The 15,493-nt window shown below is 31.1% G+C and overlaps 1 protein-coding gene across 1 annotated transcript in view; it reads right to left on the reverse strand.

Annotated features, from left to right (window-relative positions):
* Nucleotides 1-15,493, reverse strand: part of LOC117172120 (dystrobrevin beta) — an 83,402-nt gene that overhangs the window by 9,048 nt on the left and 58,861 nt on the right. Inside the window, exons 9-14 of the mRNA XM_033359951.1 lie at nucleotides 13,890-13,988; nucleotides 13,733-13,814; nucleotides 13,570-13,608; nucleotides 8,199-8,317; nucleotides 6,974-7,139; nucleotides 3,924-4,207 (exon numbers count right to left, since the gene is read on the reverse strand). Coding sequence (XP_033215842.1) covers nucleotides 3,924-4,207; nucleotides 6,974-7,139; nucleotides 8,199-8,317; nucleotides 13,570-13,608; nucleotides 13,733-13,814; nucleotides 13,890-13,988 — 789 coding nt within the window. The remainder of the gene's footprint in view (nucleotides 1-3,923; nucleotides 4,208-6,973; nucleotides 7,140-8,198; nucleotides 8,318-13,569; nucleotides 13,609-13,732; nucleotides 13,815-13,889; nucleotides 13,989-15,493) is intronic.

The following is a 15,493-nucleotide window of genomic DNA, read 5'->3' on the forward strand; positions in this document are numbered from 1 at the left end:
GTATATATACTTGAAAAATTAATTTTTCCAAAATAAAAAAATGGACACAAAAACGGCAGTCTGTTCTATTTTTATTAATTTTTATGTTAATATAGCACATAAACTATTATTTAAATTTATATTAAAATTTTTCTTTTCTTAAAGAAAGCCGTTTAAATTTACTTATAATTATAGACGAATTATGAAATTAATTTGTACTTTTTTTAACATTCGTCATAAGATTTGAAACAATAATAAAAAATTATTTAAGACTATTCATTTTCCTAAATATTGCTTTTGCAAATATGTTTTTGAAAATCGAAACTATAGTTACAACGACTTCCAATTTACAACAATATTGAAAGATCAAAATCATAATAAAATTAAAAACTTCTATAGACTTCCTTTTTTGCCTTAATTTTTTTATGTATTAAATACAAAATAAAATAATTAATAAAATAAGAAAAACTCTGTGCCATCATATTATAAACTGTTCTTTATATATTTAGCGATTTATAAAGCAATTTTATCAATGTTTCACCATTGATATACTTTTTGAAATGTCCCTTTCTTATGCCATTTTTTTACAGAAACAGCAACAAAAAGTCTTAGCTGAGAAATCAAAACTCCATGGCTAAAACAATAAATTCAATTTTACTCCAAAATTAAAAAAAAAGGATTATAAAAATTACAATCACTTTAGTTAAGACAATAAATAATAATAGCAAAATTTAAATAGAGATGACAGAACTTCTATTTGAACTGGCCGCCAAAAAGTAAACCGAAGTTTTGTTTAAAACTCGAGCAACTTACACTTTTTCATAATAAATTTTGCTTTGAAAAATATAAGAAGCTTTCTTGATTAGCGTACTGCAGAAGAAAAATCGATAAAATGTTTTTATTATATAAAAATTTAATTTTTACGTTTCTTCCCATGCATTTCAATGAATCTCGGCCCAATGAACAATCAGCGCCACCGTGGTCGCGGTCAACTCTCATGACAATTCTAAAGCATAGGCTGGATAGGAAGAGCCAGCGGGTTGCATCTGACCACCTTTCAGAAGTTTTTCGAAAAATTTAACCTCCAAAAAATGACACTTCATTCAATGAAACGTATATAAAAACAATAATTTTCGCACGGTCCCGACTGATTCTTGTTTTTAATGCTCAATGAAAGTTATTCAAATAAAAATTGCAAGTACAATGATGAATTTCAGAAAAGCAGTTAATTTTTATTTACCCCACATTGTTTATACTGCACGACACACGGCCGTCAGTCTTTCACGTTTCGCCACCCTGCGCGCTGTTATACTTTCTGGCTATCCCCTCCAGTCACTTGCACGGAGCGAATAAGAAGAGAGACTGGCCATTGGGTGAAAAAATGTCTGACGATTACGTGAGTATTAATAATTAAACATGGAATATGTAGAGTAATAGAAACATTAAATTTCGACGACGACAAGTATTAGGCTGAGAAACGGTTTAATTTTAAGTTTTCGAATTTCTAAAACTTATGAATTATGTGTTTGTAATTAAAATTTTGTAAAATTTCGTGTACAGAATAATTATTATTAAATACTTATTAATAAATAAATTATCATGATACCATTAATTAATACATAATATAATAATATTAATGATTAAATGTTTATAGAATAGAATCGACATTTTTTTGTTTTTAGTTTAAAAAATGGTCAACTCTCTCAATATTTTTACATCCTTGTTTTAAAGACTTCGTTTGAAGGATATCATGATAAAAGTATAAAGAAAGCAATTCTCACTAATTATTAAATAACATTTTTTTAAATATACGTTTATTTCAATTCAATAAATTTTAAATTCATACTTTATTTTTTATTCAAATTCACATCTAAGATATATTCCGCTTTAATAGGATTATTGTGCGACATTCTAATTATTATTTTCTCTTTAGTATTCATAGAGAATGATTGGAAAACTGTTTTGAAATGTTAAATGAATAACATTGTTTTGATTTCAATCATTTTTTGCATGAAAATAACATTCTGTTTACTAAGAAATTTTAAAAAAGTGATCTAGTCCTGTTGCTTTTTCTGCAAAAACAGGGAGGGATGGCATAAACAGCGCCGTGATGGAGATATTTGGAACTAATGAACTTCGGATAGTTGCGGGTTGAAGTTAAGATCTGAAATATGGAGAGACGCACAGGGCTGAGTTTTGGTAGTACGGTTAAGTACAGTTGATCTATCAGCGCCAACAGCTGTTAGTCGGCATCCTGCTCAATTCACTGTTTTGCTACACCACTTTATTCTTATTTTTTGGCAGTTACCGGATTTTTTTCCGAAAAACTATATAGTAGACGCACATACCCCCACCACGAAACCCTTTTCGGGATCTGGAAAATGTTCAAATTGCATTTTTAAAACCTAAAAATCGAATTATCACCGGAGGTTGGTAAGTTTGAGTTCCAACAGCCTCAATGATTTTTTTCAATTCTTTCTTTTTTTATTGAAAAAATTGGTAGTTTTCCGGTTCAGTGACCACCCTGAAATAAAAGATGAAAAATCAAACTTTCTTTTAGCATGCTTTTATTACCAGCTTTAACAGATCATCAATATTCTACTGTACACTGGACATTGCTACGGATGATAAGACACTAATAGATAAGCGAACACAAGCTAATAAAAATTGATTTTCGCTGCTAGTGTTGCTAAAACACACGCACATGCAGCGCAGTCGGACGTAAAATATATAATTTTCCCTAAACTTTAATAAAATATCTTTTAAATAGTAGATTATTTTGTACTAGTGTTTGACTTCTGCGTGAAGTTTCAAACTTCATTGGAATTGCTTCTGTAAAGCTGAGGAGGTGGAAATAAAACGTGATTGGGTTTCAAATTTGATAAGGTGCAGTGCAAATAAAAATCTTGCTTATGATTAGGATGTTCCTTATTTTCGAAAATATTATCTTTTTCCGATATTGCTCAACATTTCGGAAAAATGTTATCTTTAAGTAATAAGGAACACCCCACTTGTTATTACGGAAGTCCATGCTAAATACTTTAGAAACACGCACAAAGTAACATATTGAATACAGCCAAATTGAAATCATTTCAGATTTTTCAACAATAAAAACTTTCTCGGATTGAAAAGATCCTGTCACACTACTCGAAATGATTCCGATTTTACAATATACATTAATCAATTATAGAATAAACAGTTAAAATAATATTTTCACGATTAGATCAACTCATTCGCATCTATACTTACAAAAATAAAAGATCATATTTCTTGAAAAACAATTAATATAATTATATCAACCCTTTAAAACTAATAAACGTAAACTATCTCGCCCGTTACCGCAAATTGTATAGAAATTTACAAATGAAATACAAACAAAACCGCCACAATAAAAATTTCAATAGTTTAACAAACAGGCCGCAAAATCTTAATAAACGCGAAAGTGCAAATTGTTTTTAGACGATATTTTGTTGTAAGAATGTAAAAAATCCATAAACGAAAGCTGGTACAAAATAATAAAAACGCTGAAACGAAAGTACGAAATTACATAAAGCTGTCTAATTCTCATGCTCATATTTTGTAGCCTGTGTTTATGACATGCACTTTAAAACTGCTCATCGCATCTAATTTTTAACAAATCGACGGTAGTCACTGGCCAAAAGTAATTAAATAGTGGTTTTTTGAAAAACGAATTTTTAGCTTTGATTGCTGGTGATGGCATTGACTTTTTTGACTTAGGGTGATGTTGGCTCTTTCCTCTCTACGGTTCGTCTTGAATTCAAATTGAAAACAGAAATCTAAACCGCCTTTGGCCAAGTGAAAATCTGTTGATTGACATTCACTCGTTTCTACTGCTAAGCAATCGTTCTTCCCTTCCCCCCCTTTTTGACTATTCGTGTCTTTATTTCAGTTCGCAATACAATTTCCTTCACATGCCCTCCTACCTTACATCTCCTCCAACACAAGAGAGATTATCCGGTATAGGATTCTGTACCGTTCCTAGCATAGCGTTTCCCGACATATTTGCTACTGATGTTGTGGGCACTGGGCTTTGGTAGCTTTGGGACATCGCGTGTTGAACTTGGTGTTGTTGTTGCATGGCCGATAGAGGCCCACCAGGTGTTGGTGGTGCTGACCTGCTACTGGGAATTGCACCCGGAGGCAGCGGTGGTGATTTTGTGCTTCGTGGTGAACTGTTTGGTGTTGACCTTGGAGAGGCTTGGTGGTTCTGAAAAATCGAATCATCCATATTTGATGACTGCCGATCTACCTTACCGACAACTTTAAAAATTGCTTGCTTCTGCAGACAGTTTTTTTACCGACTGAGCTATCTTCGAAAAAAAGAAGCTTGTAGAAAATTCGAAAGGAATATATACCATAATCCACTGTTTTATTCTGACAAGGAACATGACGCTTTTCGTTCGACATCGCTGAGAGTCGCCGAGCTGAGTAAATTGTCCCAGTTTTCATAAAAGCCCAAGATTTCAGGTCGATGAATATTTAATTAATTCTCCATCAGAAAGTTTAACTTAATGTAATGTTTTAAAAATAACATCACAATAAATGCTCGAGATATCGGCAAAGAACCTCAAAGTAGCCGTCAGGATTTCTTGGCTCTTAGAGCACCACACAATTTGACAGACTGACACCAACGACCGAATGCCATGCATCGTGCACTATTTTCAATATTTTGGCTGATATTGCAGATTTATTATAAATTGATATTATTAAGATATAATTATCATTATACAGATATAAGGAATTGTTGCCAATTTATAATAAAGTTTGCAATATTAGCTGATATATTGAAAATAATTCACCACGAGGTATAATGGCGTTTGGTCGTGGTGGGCTGTCAAATGGTGTGGTGATCCAAGAGCCAAGAAATCCTGACGGCTACTCCGTTTTCTTTATCGATATCTCGAGCATTTATTTGTTTTGATGTGATTTTTGACATTATATTAAGGCCATGTGATAAGTATAACAGCTGATCAAGTCAGCCCTAAGATCAATATTTTTTCACCCATATTGAAAAATAAAAGTTTAAATAACACGGACATTTTTTTCGGGAAATGTTAATAAATATGAAAGAATCGTTTGTGGTCTTGCAAAGAGTTGGAGGAAAAAAAAAGTTTATTTATGCAAATAACGATTATCGACGGACACATTTAGGTTTTACAGCAGAAGTGCTTTGACACAGCTGATACCAGACTGATACGTATGTAAGACCAAATATGTTTATTTGCATTTCAAGTGCAAACATTAGTTTTTGCATTATTTGTGCATAATGTTCGTGAGCGATTTTTGCTGTTTAGCCCCACTTTGATAAATGTGAACCTCATAACTAGGCCATTGACAACATTGAAAATTGCTTGCAGGGATTGACAACAGTTGGGAAAGAAAACTAACACTGGTATTTTCTTTTAAAAAAATTTTTCTCAGCATTTCCACCGGAACAAAGCAGAGACATGGACTTTATTACCTCCTCTTTCATTTCCCAAACTTTCAGAGCGATACCTCATTTCGTATAGACGTAAGTTGGGAAAGGAAAATTGAAGACCAGGCTTGGTCACGTGACCCTCCCGTCACATGGCTTTAAGTTAAACTTTCTAGTCGAGAATGAATTAAGTGTTCTTCAACCTGAAATCGTGGGCTTTTATGAATACAAGGGCGCTTTGCTCAGCTCGACGACTCTTAGCGTTCTGGAACGAAAAGCGTCGTGTTCCTTACCCTTGATAAAATTGCATAATCATATCAAAAGAAATGAATGCTCGAGGATCCGACAGAATAGAACAGTAGATTATGGTATAAAATACAAATTTCTATATTTTACAAGATAATTTTTCCTAACCAAGCTTAGTCGGTAAAGAAACTTTCTGCAGCATCCATTTCTAAAGTCTGTAAGGCAGATCGCTAGTGCAGGGCACGTAAACTTCATCCAGCGGTGCCATCTATCGGGCTCTTTTCGTACTGAATCATCGAAATTTATCGATCTCATATTGCAAAAAAGCAGACATACTTTATTGCATCCATATTTCTACAATATTTCATGTTATATTGCTCATATTGGAACATAGCATGAAATTTTACTTCTTGTTAAAAATTGATTATTTGTAGTTGAAAATTAGTTCTTTTTCGTAAAAAATTAATCTTACTCATTTATATTTTTGGCTGAAAATTCAACTGTTTTTAATCAGAAAATTAAAATATATTTTTTGGTTGAAATCAACTATATGGTTGTAAATATTGTGTCTTTTTTAGTTGGAATTTCGACTATTTAATTGAAAAATTATGTATTTTGTTGAGAAATTGTCATTTTTTGGTGAAAAATAAATCTTTTACTTTGGAAATTAATCATCTTGTTTGAAAATTAATATTTTTGTTTAAAAATAAAAGTATTCCAGTTAAATATTAATTATTACAGTTGTAAACTTATGTTTTTTGCTTTAAAAAATGGACGTTTTTGGTAAAAAATTAATCCTCTTGATCAAAAAATAATCTATTATAGTTGAAGATTCATAATTTTAGTTGAAAATTGTAATGCTTCTCTTAAATATTCATAATTTTAGTTAAAAATTGATCTATTCAGGTTGAAGACTAATTATTTTAGTCGACAATTCATCATTTTGGTTGAAAATTTGCCTTTTTTAGTAGAAAATGAATTGTTTTAATTGGAAATTGTCAGGGAATTTTTTTCTAGGATTTGAGTAAATACCCTATCACCTATCTAACCAATCACATTTAGACACTACTGCTATCCGTCGATAGAGTATGTGTGTAGCACGTTTTACTTTCGAGGTTAGGTTAGAGGCTACCAATATGCGCATGCGCATATGACACTAAAGTTCACTTTATCGACCTAAAAGGATAAAACACCGCATAATCAACAAATACCTACTTTGGGTCCCTAAATCACTGGAAAACGCGAGAAAAACATTCTCGTGTTACATGAAAGACTTTTAGTCCTATTTTAAATTTTGAAGATTGGACATACCTTTAACATTTTCATCAAACCCTCGAGTTGTACCATCAACTGCCTCCTAGAATCTTGAAGAGTCGCAAGATGAGTCTCTAGCTCATCTTTTCTTTGCCTAAGAGCCCTCAATTCTGACATCAAGGCAGGATTTTCCAAACCAGCTGCTTCAATCTCTTGTTGCCTCCTAACAATTGAAAATTGATTTTACGTTAAAATTGGGTTGTGACGTGATACAAGAAAAACGATAGCAGAATAGCCTAATCTATGTTCTATTGCCTGCTATTCTTTTTCTAACTTGTTTGTGACTTGTGATGTGATGAATCTTGATATTGTTATTTTGTGCCTGAATGATGTATGAGCTATGCTAAATGTAGATTACCGTTCAAAATTGTGAGAGAACACACAATTTTCAACGGTATGGTGTAGTAGATCTTCCTAATGTGCTAATCCAGATTTTTAAATAGAAAAGTTTAAGATTGCGTGAGTATCTTTCGATTTCATTGATTTGGTTCAAGATTCCTGTTGCTGTTTCGAATTCCAAGGTCAAGTACTTCTAACCAAAAGATCATTTTATTTTTTATTAATTTTAAACCAATTTATTCAGATTATTACATTTGTTCAAGTAGGAAAATAAATAATTAGAAAATAAAAAAAATTGTTAGTATGTATAAGCAACCCTGCAGATTGAAAAGGATTTTTAAACTTACGAGAAGAGGTCACGAGATGTGCGTCGCTGATTCGACTGGAGCTTCACAGGGTGAAAGTACATCAAAATCCAATAGGTGCGATTTTTTTCGATCCAATAGGCCTTAGGTAGCCAAGAATTTCTAATTAACGTTTCTAATGAACTTGGATGTACTTTCACCCTGTGAAGCTCCAGTCGAATCAGCGACGCCCATCTCGTGACCTCTCGTTCTTAGTGCCTCTATTTTAAAAATTCAATTAAGATCGAAATGTAATCTTTATAAAAGAAGTCATTGACTAGAACATATCCTGCCAATCTTTCTTTTCCCAATTAATTATGAAGAACTCTAAATCCCTTAGATTGTGTAATTCTTCAAATTGTACAGTGTTTCATATTATTGTATTCAATTTTTACTCTACTCTAAAAGTGCACTCTATGCAACCAAGGATACAAGAAGCTGAACCGAAAACTTTGAACATGCGTGACTCTAGGATGGTTCGGTAGGATGATCACGAGGTTTAGGCTCGATATAAAGGAAGTTAAACGACACAGGTATACCTTAACCTTGCAATCTCCCGCATTATCTCTTTGTTTTTCGCCTCCAGTTGCGAAATTAATTCCCTCTGAGCCCTCGACGCTTCCAAGGATGCTATATTGGCATCTGATGGTGCTCTTCCCTGCTAAAAATAGCGAAAATTAGTCATAAAATGAGCCAAATTTAGGATCGTAATCCCCTGTTCTCTATCTCATCATATCTTTTATATATTCATGACAATCTCTTTCTATCTCTATTAATTTAAATTCCTGTCTATCATGTTCAATCCGCTCTTCTCTATCTCATCCCATAAAGGGATGAGAATCTGGGAATGTACGCACGTTAGGAAGAAATTGTACTGAAAAGTCTGAAATTGTACTTTCGACCTCAGCGCCTCGGAATAGACTTGATCTAACAAGATTTTAGCGCGAAATTCAAAAGTTGATATAATTAAAATCTTGAGTAATGTCAACTATCACTTGTTACAGTTTTTCTTTCAAAAAATGATAACGTTTTTTTAAATTTGTGAACTTATTTTTTATTAAAAAAATCTTTTAAAAATGAAAAATATTTTCCAAATACAAAATGTCAATTAATTATTCATGATGGAAAAAATAATGCATATTAATGAGGGGTTGAAATGACGGTCTGTATAAATATAATTTTTAATTTTTATTTGGCGCGCCAATAGCGACTAATGAGGGCCGCTGCGCCAGTCAAACGCAGTAGCTCAACATGCCAAAGTTGGGATCACTGCTTTCAAGTCTAGGGTGAAATCTTATGCAAGCAAAACGTAAAATAACAGCCAATTACAGAACACCACTAGATTTCGATCTTCTCAAAACGTGTTCTTTCATTGGCTGTGATTGGCTCCATTTCTCTAATGAATGAACGCGTGAGCCAACGAAGGAATGATAAATGTGTACTTGCTGTTGTGATTCGTAGCGAAGAAAAAAGCTAAAATAATTTTTTTTTAAACAATTTTGTAGTCAAATGTACTAAAAAAAAAGTACATTGTCGAGTGTACTGAAAATTCGAGAGGCGTACTCACGTACTCACCAGCCGAAAGTAGAACGCAAAAAGTACAATTGTACTCAAAAAGGCAACACTGATCCCATACATCTATTAACCAAAGAGTATTAAAGAGACTAGAAGGTGACCGTACACTGAACACTAGCGCACTCTGCCGTTTCGGGGACGAAGCTCGGATATTTCAACGAGAAGTTTACATTCTACAATGCGTTTTCTCTGACAGTTAAAAATGTTTTGTATAGAAGTTTCATTGTAACGGTTTTTAATAAAAATGCCACATTACTGTAGTGTTAGTGGTTGCGACAACAGTACAATAGTAGGGAATATAATCGTTTTAACAGAAACGATATAGAAGGTTGTCACAGTGCACGTTTTGTGTGAGAGCAACATTTAAAAAAATATTTTAATATGAAATCAAAAATACAATTTTTCAAAGTCAAAAAATAATAATTGCATTGAATAATGTTAATAGAACTTAAAAAGATATACGATTAATGAGTTTAAAAAAAAGAAATTTTCAACAAATAAGAACTGTAAGTTAGAAATATTTGTGTTATAAAAAGGTGATATTTCCATTTTTCTAGTAATATAATAATTGAAATTTTTAATTTTTTTATACTTATGGAATAAAACCAATCATATAATAAATAATTTTTAAATGAATAATCAAGTTATATCGATAGTATATATTTTTAAATTAAATATACGTGCATACTGTTCTGCAGCACTTAATAAAATGTTAACAAATTCTACACAATACTAAATGTTTTAACGAATTCCACAAGAGTATAAAGAATTTTAAAGAGATTTTTTAAATTTTCAGAATAAATAAAAAGGCAGGAAAAATTTTAATAATTTTTAGAGCTTAGAAAGTTTAGAATGTGTGATAAAATTTAAAAAAAAAGACGAATTTTCCTCATATTTGTGTTAAAGTTTTTAATATTATTATATTCTTGAAAATAAAGTCGAAGAGAAAATTAAAAAATATTTTTCAACATATCAAACGATTTGGAAAAAGCTTTTACAAGACTTTAAACAAAAATGTTTCAATTTCGTAAGATTATAAAATAAAAACAAATAAAAAATCGAGTAAATTCATGAAATATTTAGTAGAATTGAAGAGATTCAAAATGAATTTTAAGCTTAAAAAGATTTTTAGAAATGCAGATTTTTAAAGATTTCAAAACTAATTTTTAGAGCTTTAAAATAATATCGAAACTTTTCAAGAAATTAAAAACATTTTTTTTTTAATTCCTGGGAAAATTTAGGAGATTTTAAGGTATTTTTTTTTAAATTTTGAATGTTTCCAATTTTGGAGAAAAATTTGAGTTCGTTAAAAATATTTTCAGGAAAATATTTTCCTAAACATCTTTTAAAAAGACTAGAATTTTTTGTAATATTTCAGAAAATCCTACGAAATATAAAAATATCTTTAAAATCTTCTACATTCTTTCTGGCACGTCTGCAATATTCAAAAATCTTTTTTTTAAGTTTCTCAAAAATATCATGAAAATTATATTTACATACACTTAACAACAAAATTTTAATACTTATTTTCTTGTTCTCAATTCTAAGAAATTAATTTCAACATGGATTTATTATAAACCTTCAAGAAATAATTTTTGATTAATTTGAGTGTTGCCAAAGATAAGAAATACTCGTTAATAGTCTTTCTTTAAGACTACTGTAGCATTATATTGTAAAACGGCATCATAAAAAAATTTGTTCATCACTACATTTAAAGTTTTTGAATATCCGGAACTAATACAACATAACGAAAAAATGAATAACAAATCCACAAATTAGCGAAAAAATTGCCAAAAATATAAATTATTTAAAATTTCCGGAAAAATTAATAAATAATTAATGAATGATTAATTAAATTATTTCCCTTATTTGTAATTTAATAAAAAGCTCATAAATAAATAATCAATTAACTATGTTCACCAGTTCTAAATTTCGGGAATTGAAATATTTGTGGGAATTTAATTATTTATTTATTTTATAATTCTCTCTCGAAATCGGTAAATTTTAGTTTCGGATGGTTTTAAATTTGGGATTTTATTTTTTGTCAATTAAAAATCTTGTCGGAATTTGAAATAATAGAATTGTTATAATTCCGTAATCATTTATATTTTCGGCCATTTTTTTCATTCATTTGTGTCTTCGTTATTTACTTTTTTTTATTATTTTTGAAAAGTTCTGAATATTTGTGCAATTGTTGTATTTTGTTTGAATTATGTCAATTATGCCGTCTTTTCCTCTATTGAACAAAATAATAAGTAAGTGCATAAGTCTTATTTATTGCCTAACTACACTATGAAGTAAAAATGATTTTAAAGGGTTTTTTATATTTATTTTGCAATTTTTATATAATTTTATTATGGTACTGCATGATTTCGTAGAAAAAAGTTACTATCAGCGCCACCGCATGGCCGTTTTCAACTCTCACGATACATTTTTTTACATTGGAATTAACTTTCATCCCTCTAGCACCCATTCCTGAACTGAAACGGGTTTTTTTTATCACACTTTCTTAACCACAGCTATTTTAATTATTTTGTTTCATTAGTTTTAATACAATTAGCACGTGGCTTTTGATACCGACCCACTTTGACTAGTTAAATTTTTTGACACCAGATGGCGCATGGCAGTTCTGCGGTTTCTAATTTTTTCTACCTCTTTGTCAATATATATTTCCGTCTATCTTCTACCATTCCGAATTTCTATCTTCTTCAATTATTCTACTTCCAGCAGATGTGAACGCACAGTAAAAAAAAAGGATCAATTTTGTTGCAGAGCATTTTGCTCCAACGATCATTTGAGTCTTATTTTTTTTGTTCATTTGTCAGACTAAACAAAATGGCCACCAATTCTTAACGCCGATATCATAACGACATAACCTAAAAATTATATCTAACCACACGCAAGTGACAACTACAATTACCAGGTGGTATTTTCTAATTTCAGATTTCGTTATTTTTAACTTTTCAAGCACACTGGACGATCAGAAACCAAGAAAAGCTTGCATATAACCCAGCAAACACATTCTGTAACTGATCCAGATCAAAAATAGAACAGTGTTCTATAACAGTTGTTACAAGATGGTGACAGAAATGTTCTAGAACAAAAAGGTAATAGTTTTCTAGAACCCTGTGACAAAATTGTGACATGGCTATTCTCGAACTATGTGACAGCACTGTTCTGTAACAGTTGCTATGGAATTGTTCTAGAACAAACTGAACACAGATGTTCTATAATATTTGTTTCAAGTTTGTTATAGAACTGTGCCTTAACAGTGTTATATCGAAGTTCTAGAACGATGTTACAAGTGTGTTATAGAACACTGTTACAAGTGTATTCTAGAACGAATTGGGAACAAAGATAAGTTCGCTAACACTATGGTCGAGTTGACCCTTGTGAATATCCCTAATGTGGATGTCCCAGACGTATAATTCTTGTTAGCCGGGAATACGTACCCGCTATCCCAGATCAAAATATATCTATGGAGATATAAAAATTTCCGACTCGCAGGATATTCCGACGGATATCCCAGGAATAACCAGGCACATAAATGAGGTCAAATCGAATATCCCGGGACATCCTATTGCTGTGAGCAGTACATAACACTGTTTCATATTTGATAAATAACAGTTCTAGAACTGTTATAGCATTTTTATAGAACTGTTATAAAATTTTCCTAGCTTTTTTATAACGCAGCGTACCACAGTTCTAGAATTGTTCTAGAAATGTTACAGATCGGTTGTCACAGCGTTATAGATATGTTAATGATTTGTTATACAACATTTGTAATTGAGTTCTAGAATTGTTCTAGAAATGTTTCAGATTGGTTTTCACAGCTTTCTAGATCTGAGACAGAGTTGTTACATAACACTGGTAACAGATTTCTAGAATTTTTCTACAAATGTTACAGATCGTACGTCGCAGCGTTCTAGAATTGGTACAGAATTGTTCTAGCGTGTGGAGGATGCCACCGTTACTCGCATTTGTGATATTGATTAGAATGAATCAGGGCTCAACAATAAAAATATTCGATGTTAAGCGTTGATACAATTTAATAAAACAGTTAATTTGAAAAACATATTGTTTATTTATAATCCTTTGTATTCTACTATCCCCTACATTTACCTGGTTTCCAACTATATTCTCCTACTTCGTACTCTTTTTTCAAACTTTCCTGTCCTACTTTATCTTCTTTTTGAAATAAATTTTTGTCCTGCTCTGTCCTAATTTTGCAAAGCTTTTTGTCCTACTTTTCGAAAATCAATTATGGTAGCTATATGTGGTTAACTTTACGATCACGAAATTCGCTAGGGACTATTATCAAACTCTTCGACTTACCGTTTGCTCTGCCTGGGACATTCTGGAAGCGGCGCGAGGCTGTGAAAATATTAATGAATATGAAATTGACCTCATTAGAAAAACGCGAGAGCCGCTTTTAATTGAGAGCATTATAGTCGGTAAATAGGAACCGAGAACTATAGTTAAATTTTAAACGACTTACTACAGTTCGTGCCTCCTGAGCCAACCTCTGTGCATATCTAGCTATTAATTTGTGCTCGTCGTCCAATCTTGAACTGTCCATGCTGATTGGATAAATAAAAGATCAAATCGAAATTTATTGAAGAACAAGTTTTTTTCAATACAATTTTTTTAATTACCTTCGTAATGTCGAACGACTGTCCATGGAACCGGCGTCGAAAGGAGCCATGAAACCGGGATCTGGAAATCCGTTGTGAGAAGGTAAAGGAGAAGGTGGTCTGAAATTAAATTTTTATGCTTGAATTGGTTTTTCGGTCTTCATTTTTAGGCGTAACTTTTGAATGAAGAGAATTGAAGGCTCCGCGGTCTAAATCTGTTCACAGACATTTTAGAAATATCACACGGCGAAGAAACATCCGTGTTATTTTTGTAATCTTCAATATTTTTTTTTAACTGTAAATTGTTTTTTGTTCATTTACTAGAGAAAAATAATACACATTAGTTTTATAATATGAATGGAAATCAAACATTATATGATAAGTGAAAACTATTCATATGTTATCTACAAGGGGTTCAGCGGTCTAAACCTGTTATCTACAGTGTTCTACCGCTGATTCTCTATTGTTTTTCCCATACTCACATTTTTCTACGTTGTTTTTCAAGCTGCGGGAAAATTTTATATGTTAAAATGTTTGGAATCTCATACCGAACATCGCTGTGCTTTCAAAAAATTTTGGTTGTTACTAATCTAAGCGTATCGTCTCACTGGCCTATTCTACGAGTAAACTGAGCTGCTTTTGAGAAAAAGCACGGATTTTCCATAAGAGGCCATAAGCAGTTAACAGGTTTAGACCGCGGAACTATGCTCTAGATACTAAAACGCGATTTTCGAAAATCCACTTTAAAAAAACTAAAAGGAATTTTGCCGTTTCGTTTGCGGGATATTAACTGCATATAAAAAATGTTCCAGAAAATACAAAAAAATAAATTTCAAACAAAAATGTCAGTTAACAGGTTTGAGCCGCGAACCCTTTAATTGTAAAATGCGTTTTAAATAAATCAAACAGTTATAAATTAAAAGCAATTATATTTGATGTTACTTTTTTTTTGTTGTTTGGTCGCATATCAATATTTAAATATTGATTTTTATTCATAAGATGTGGAAAAAATCGACTTTAGCTCCGTTGGGATGAAAACCCAGGTCTTCAGAATAACTTTAAATTAATAGATGCATAATTAAATGCTTTCATTGAATTTCAAATCCCGTTCAATTCAATTTGAAATGTTTTAGCTAAAAAAATAAATCAATTTTTTAATATTACACAATATTTGAATGTTCATTTTAAATAATAATTTTTAATAAAATATACAAAATTATGTAATTTAAAAAATAATAGTTTCAAACATACAATCTTTAATAGTTTAATTTTAAAACAACTTTTAATTTGTACAACGTTTTGAGTTTTGATTTATAAGTAACAATTTAAGATTCATGAATTAAGAAAATATTGAAGTTTCTTCAGAATTTTGAAGGGTTTTAAGAGAATGAACATTTTTTCAAGGTACATAAGAATCAAAATGATTTTTTAGTTTGAAAAATTTAAGGTTGATTTATAAAGATGAAGAGTTAAAGATTAAAGATGTGTAAAAGTTTTGAAAAAATGTTAAAAACTATTTGAAAAGATGTAACAAAAAATAGATTTTTGAAAATTTTCAAATAAAATTTTGAAGCTTGTGAACGATTTTGAAAGGAAAAGATTTTTTTTTAATTCGAAAAATTTCC

This window comes from Belonocnema kinseyi, chromosome 1, assembly GCF_010883055.1.
Source record: "Belonocnema kinseyi isolate 2016_QV_RU_SX_M_011 chromosome 1, B_treatae_v1, whole genome shotgun sequence".
Classification (NCBI taxonomy): Eukaryota; Metazoa; Arthropoda; class Insecta; order Hymenoptera; family Cynipidae; genus Belonocnema; species Belonocnema kinseyi.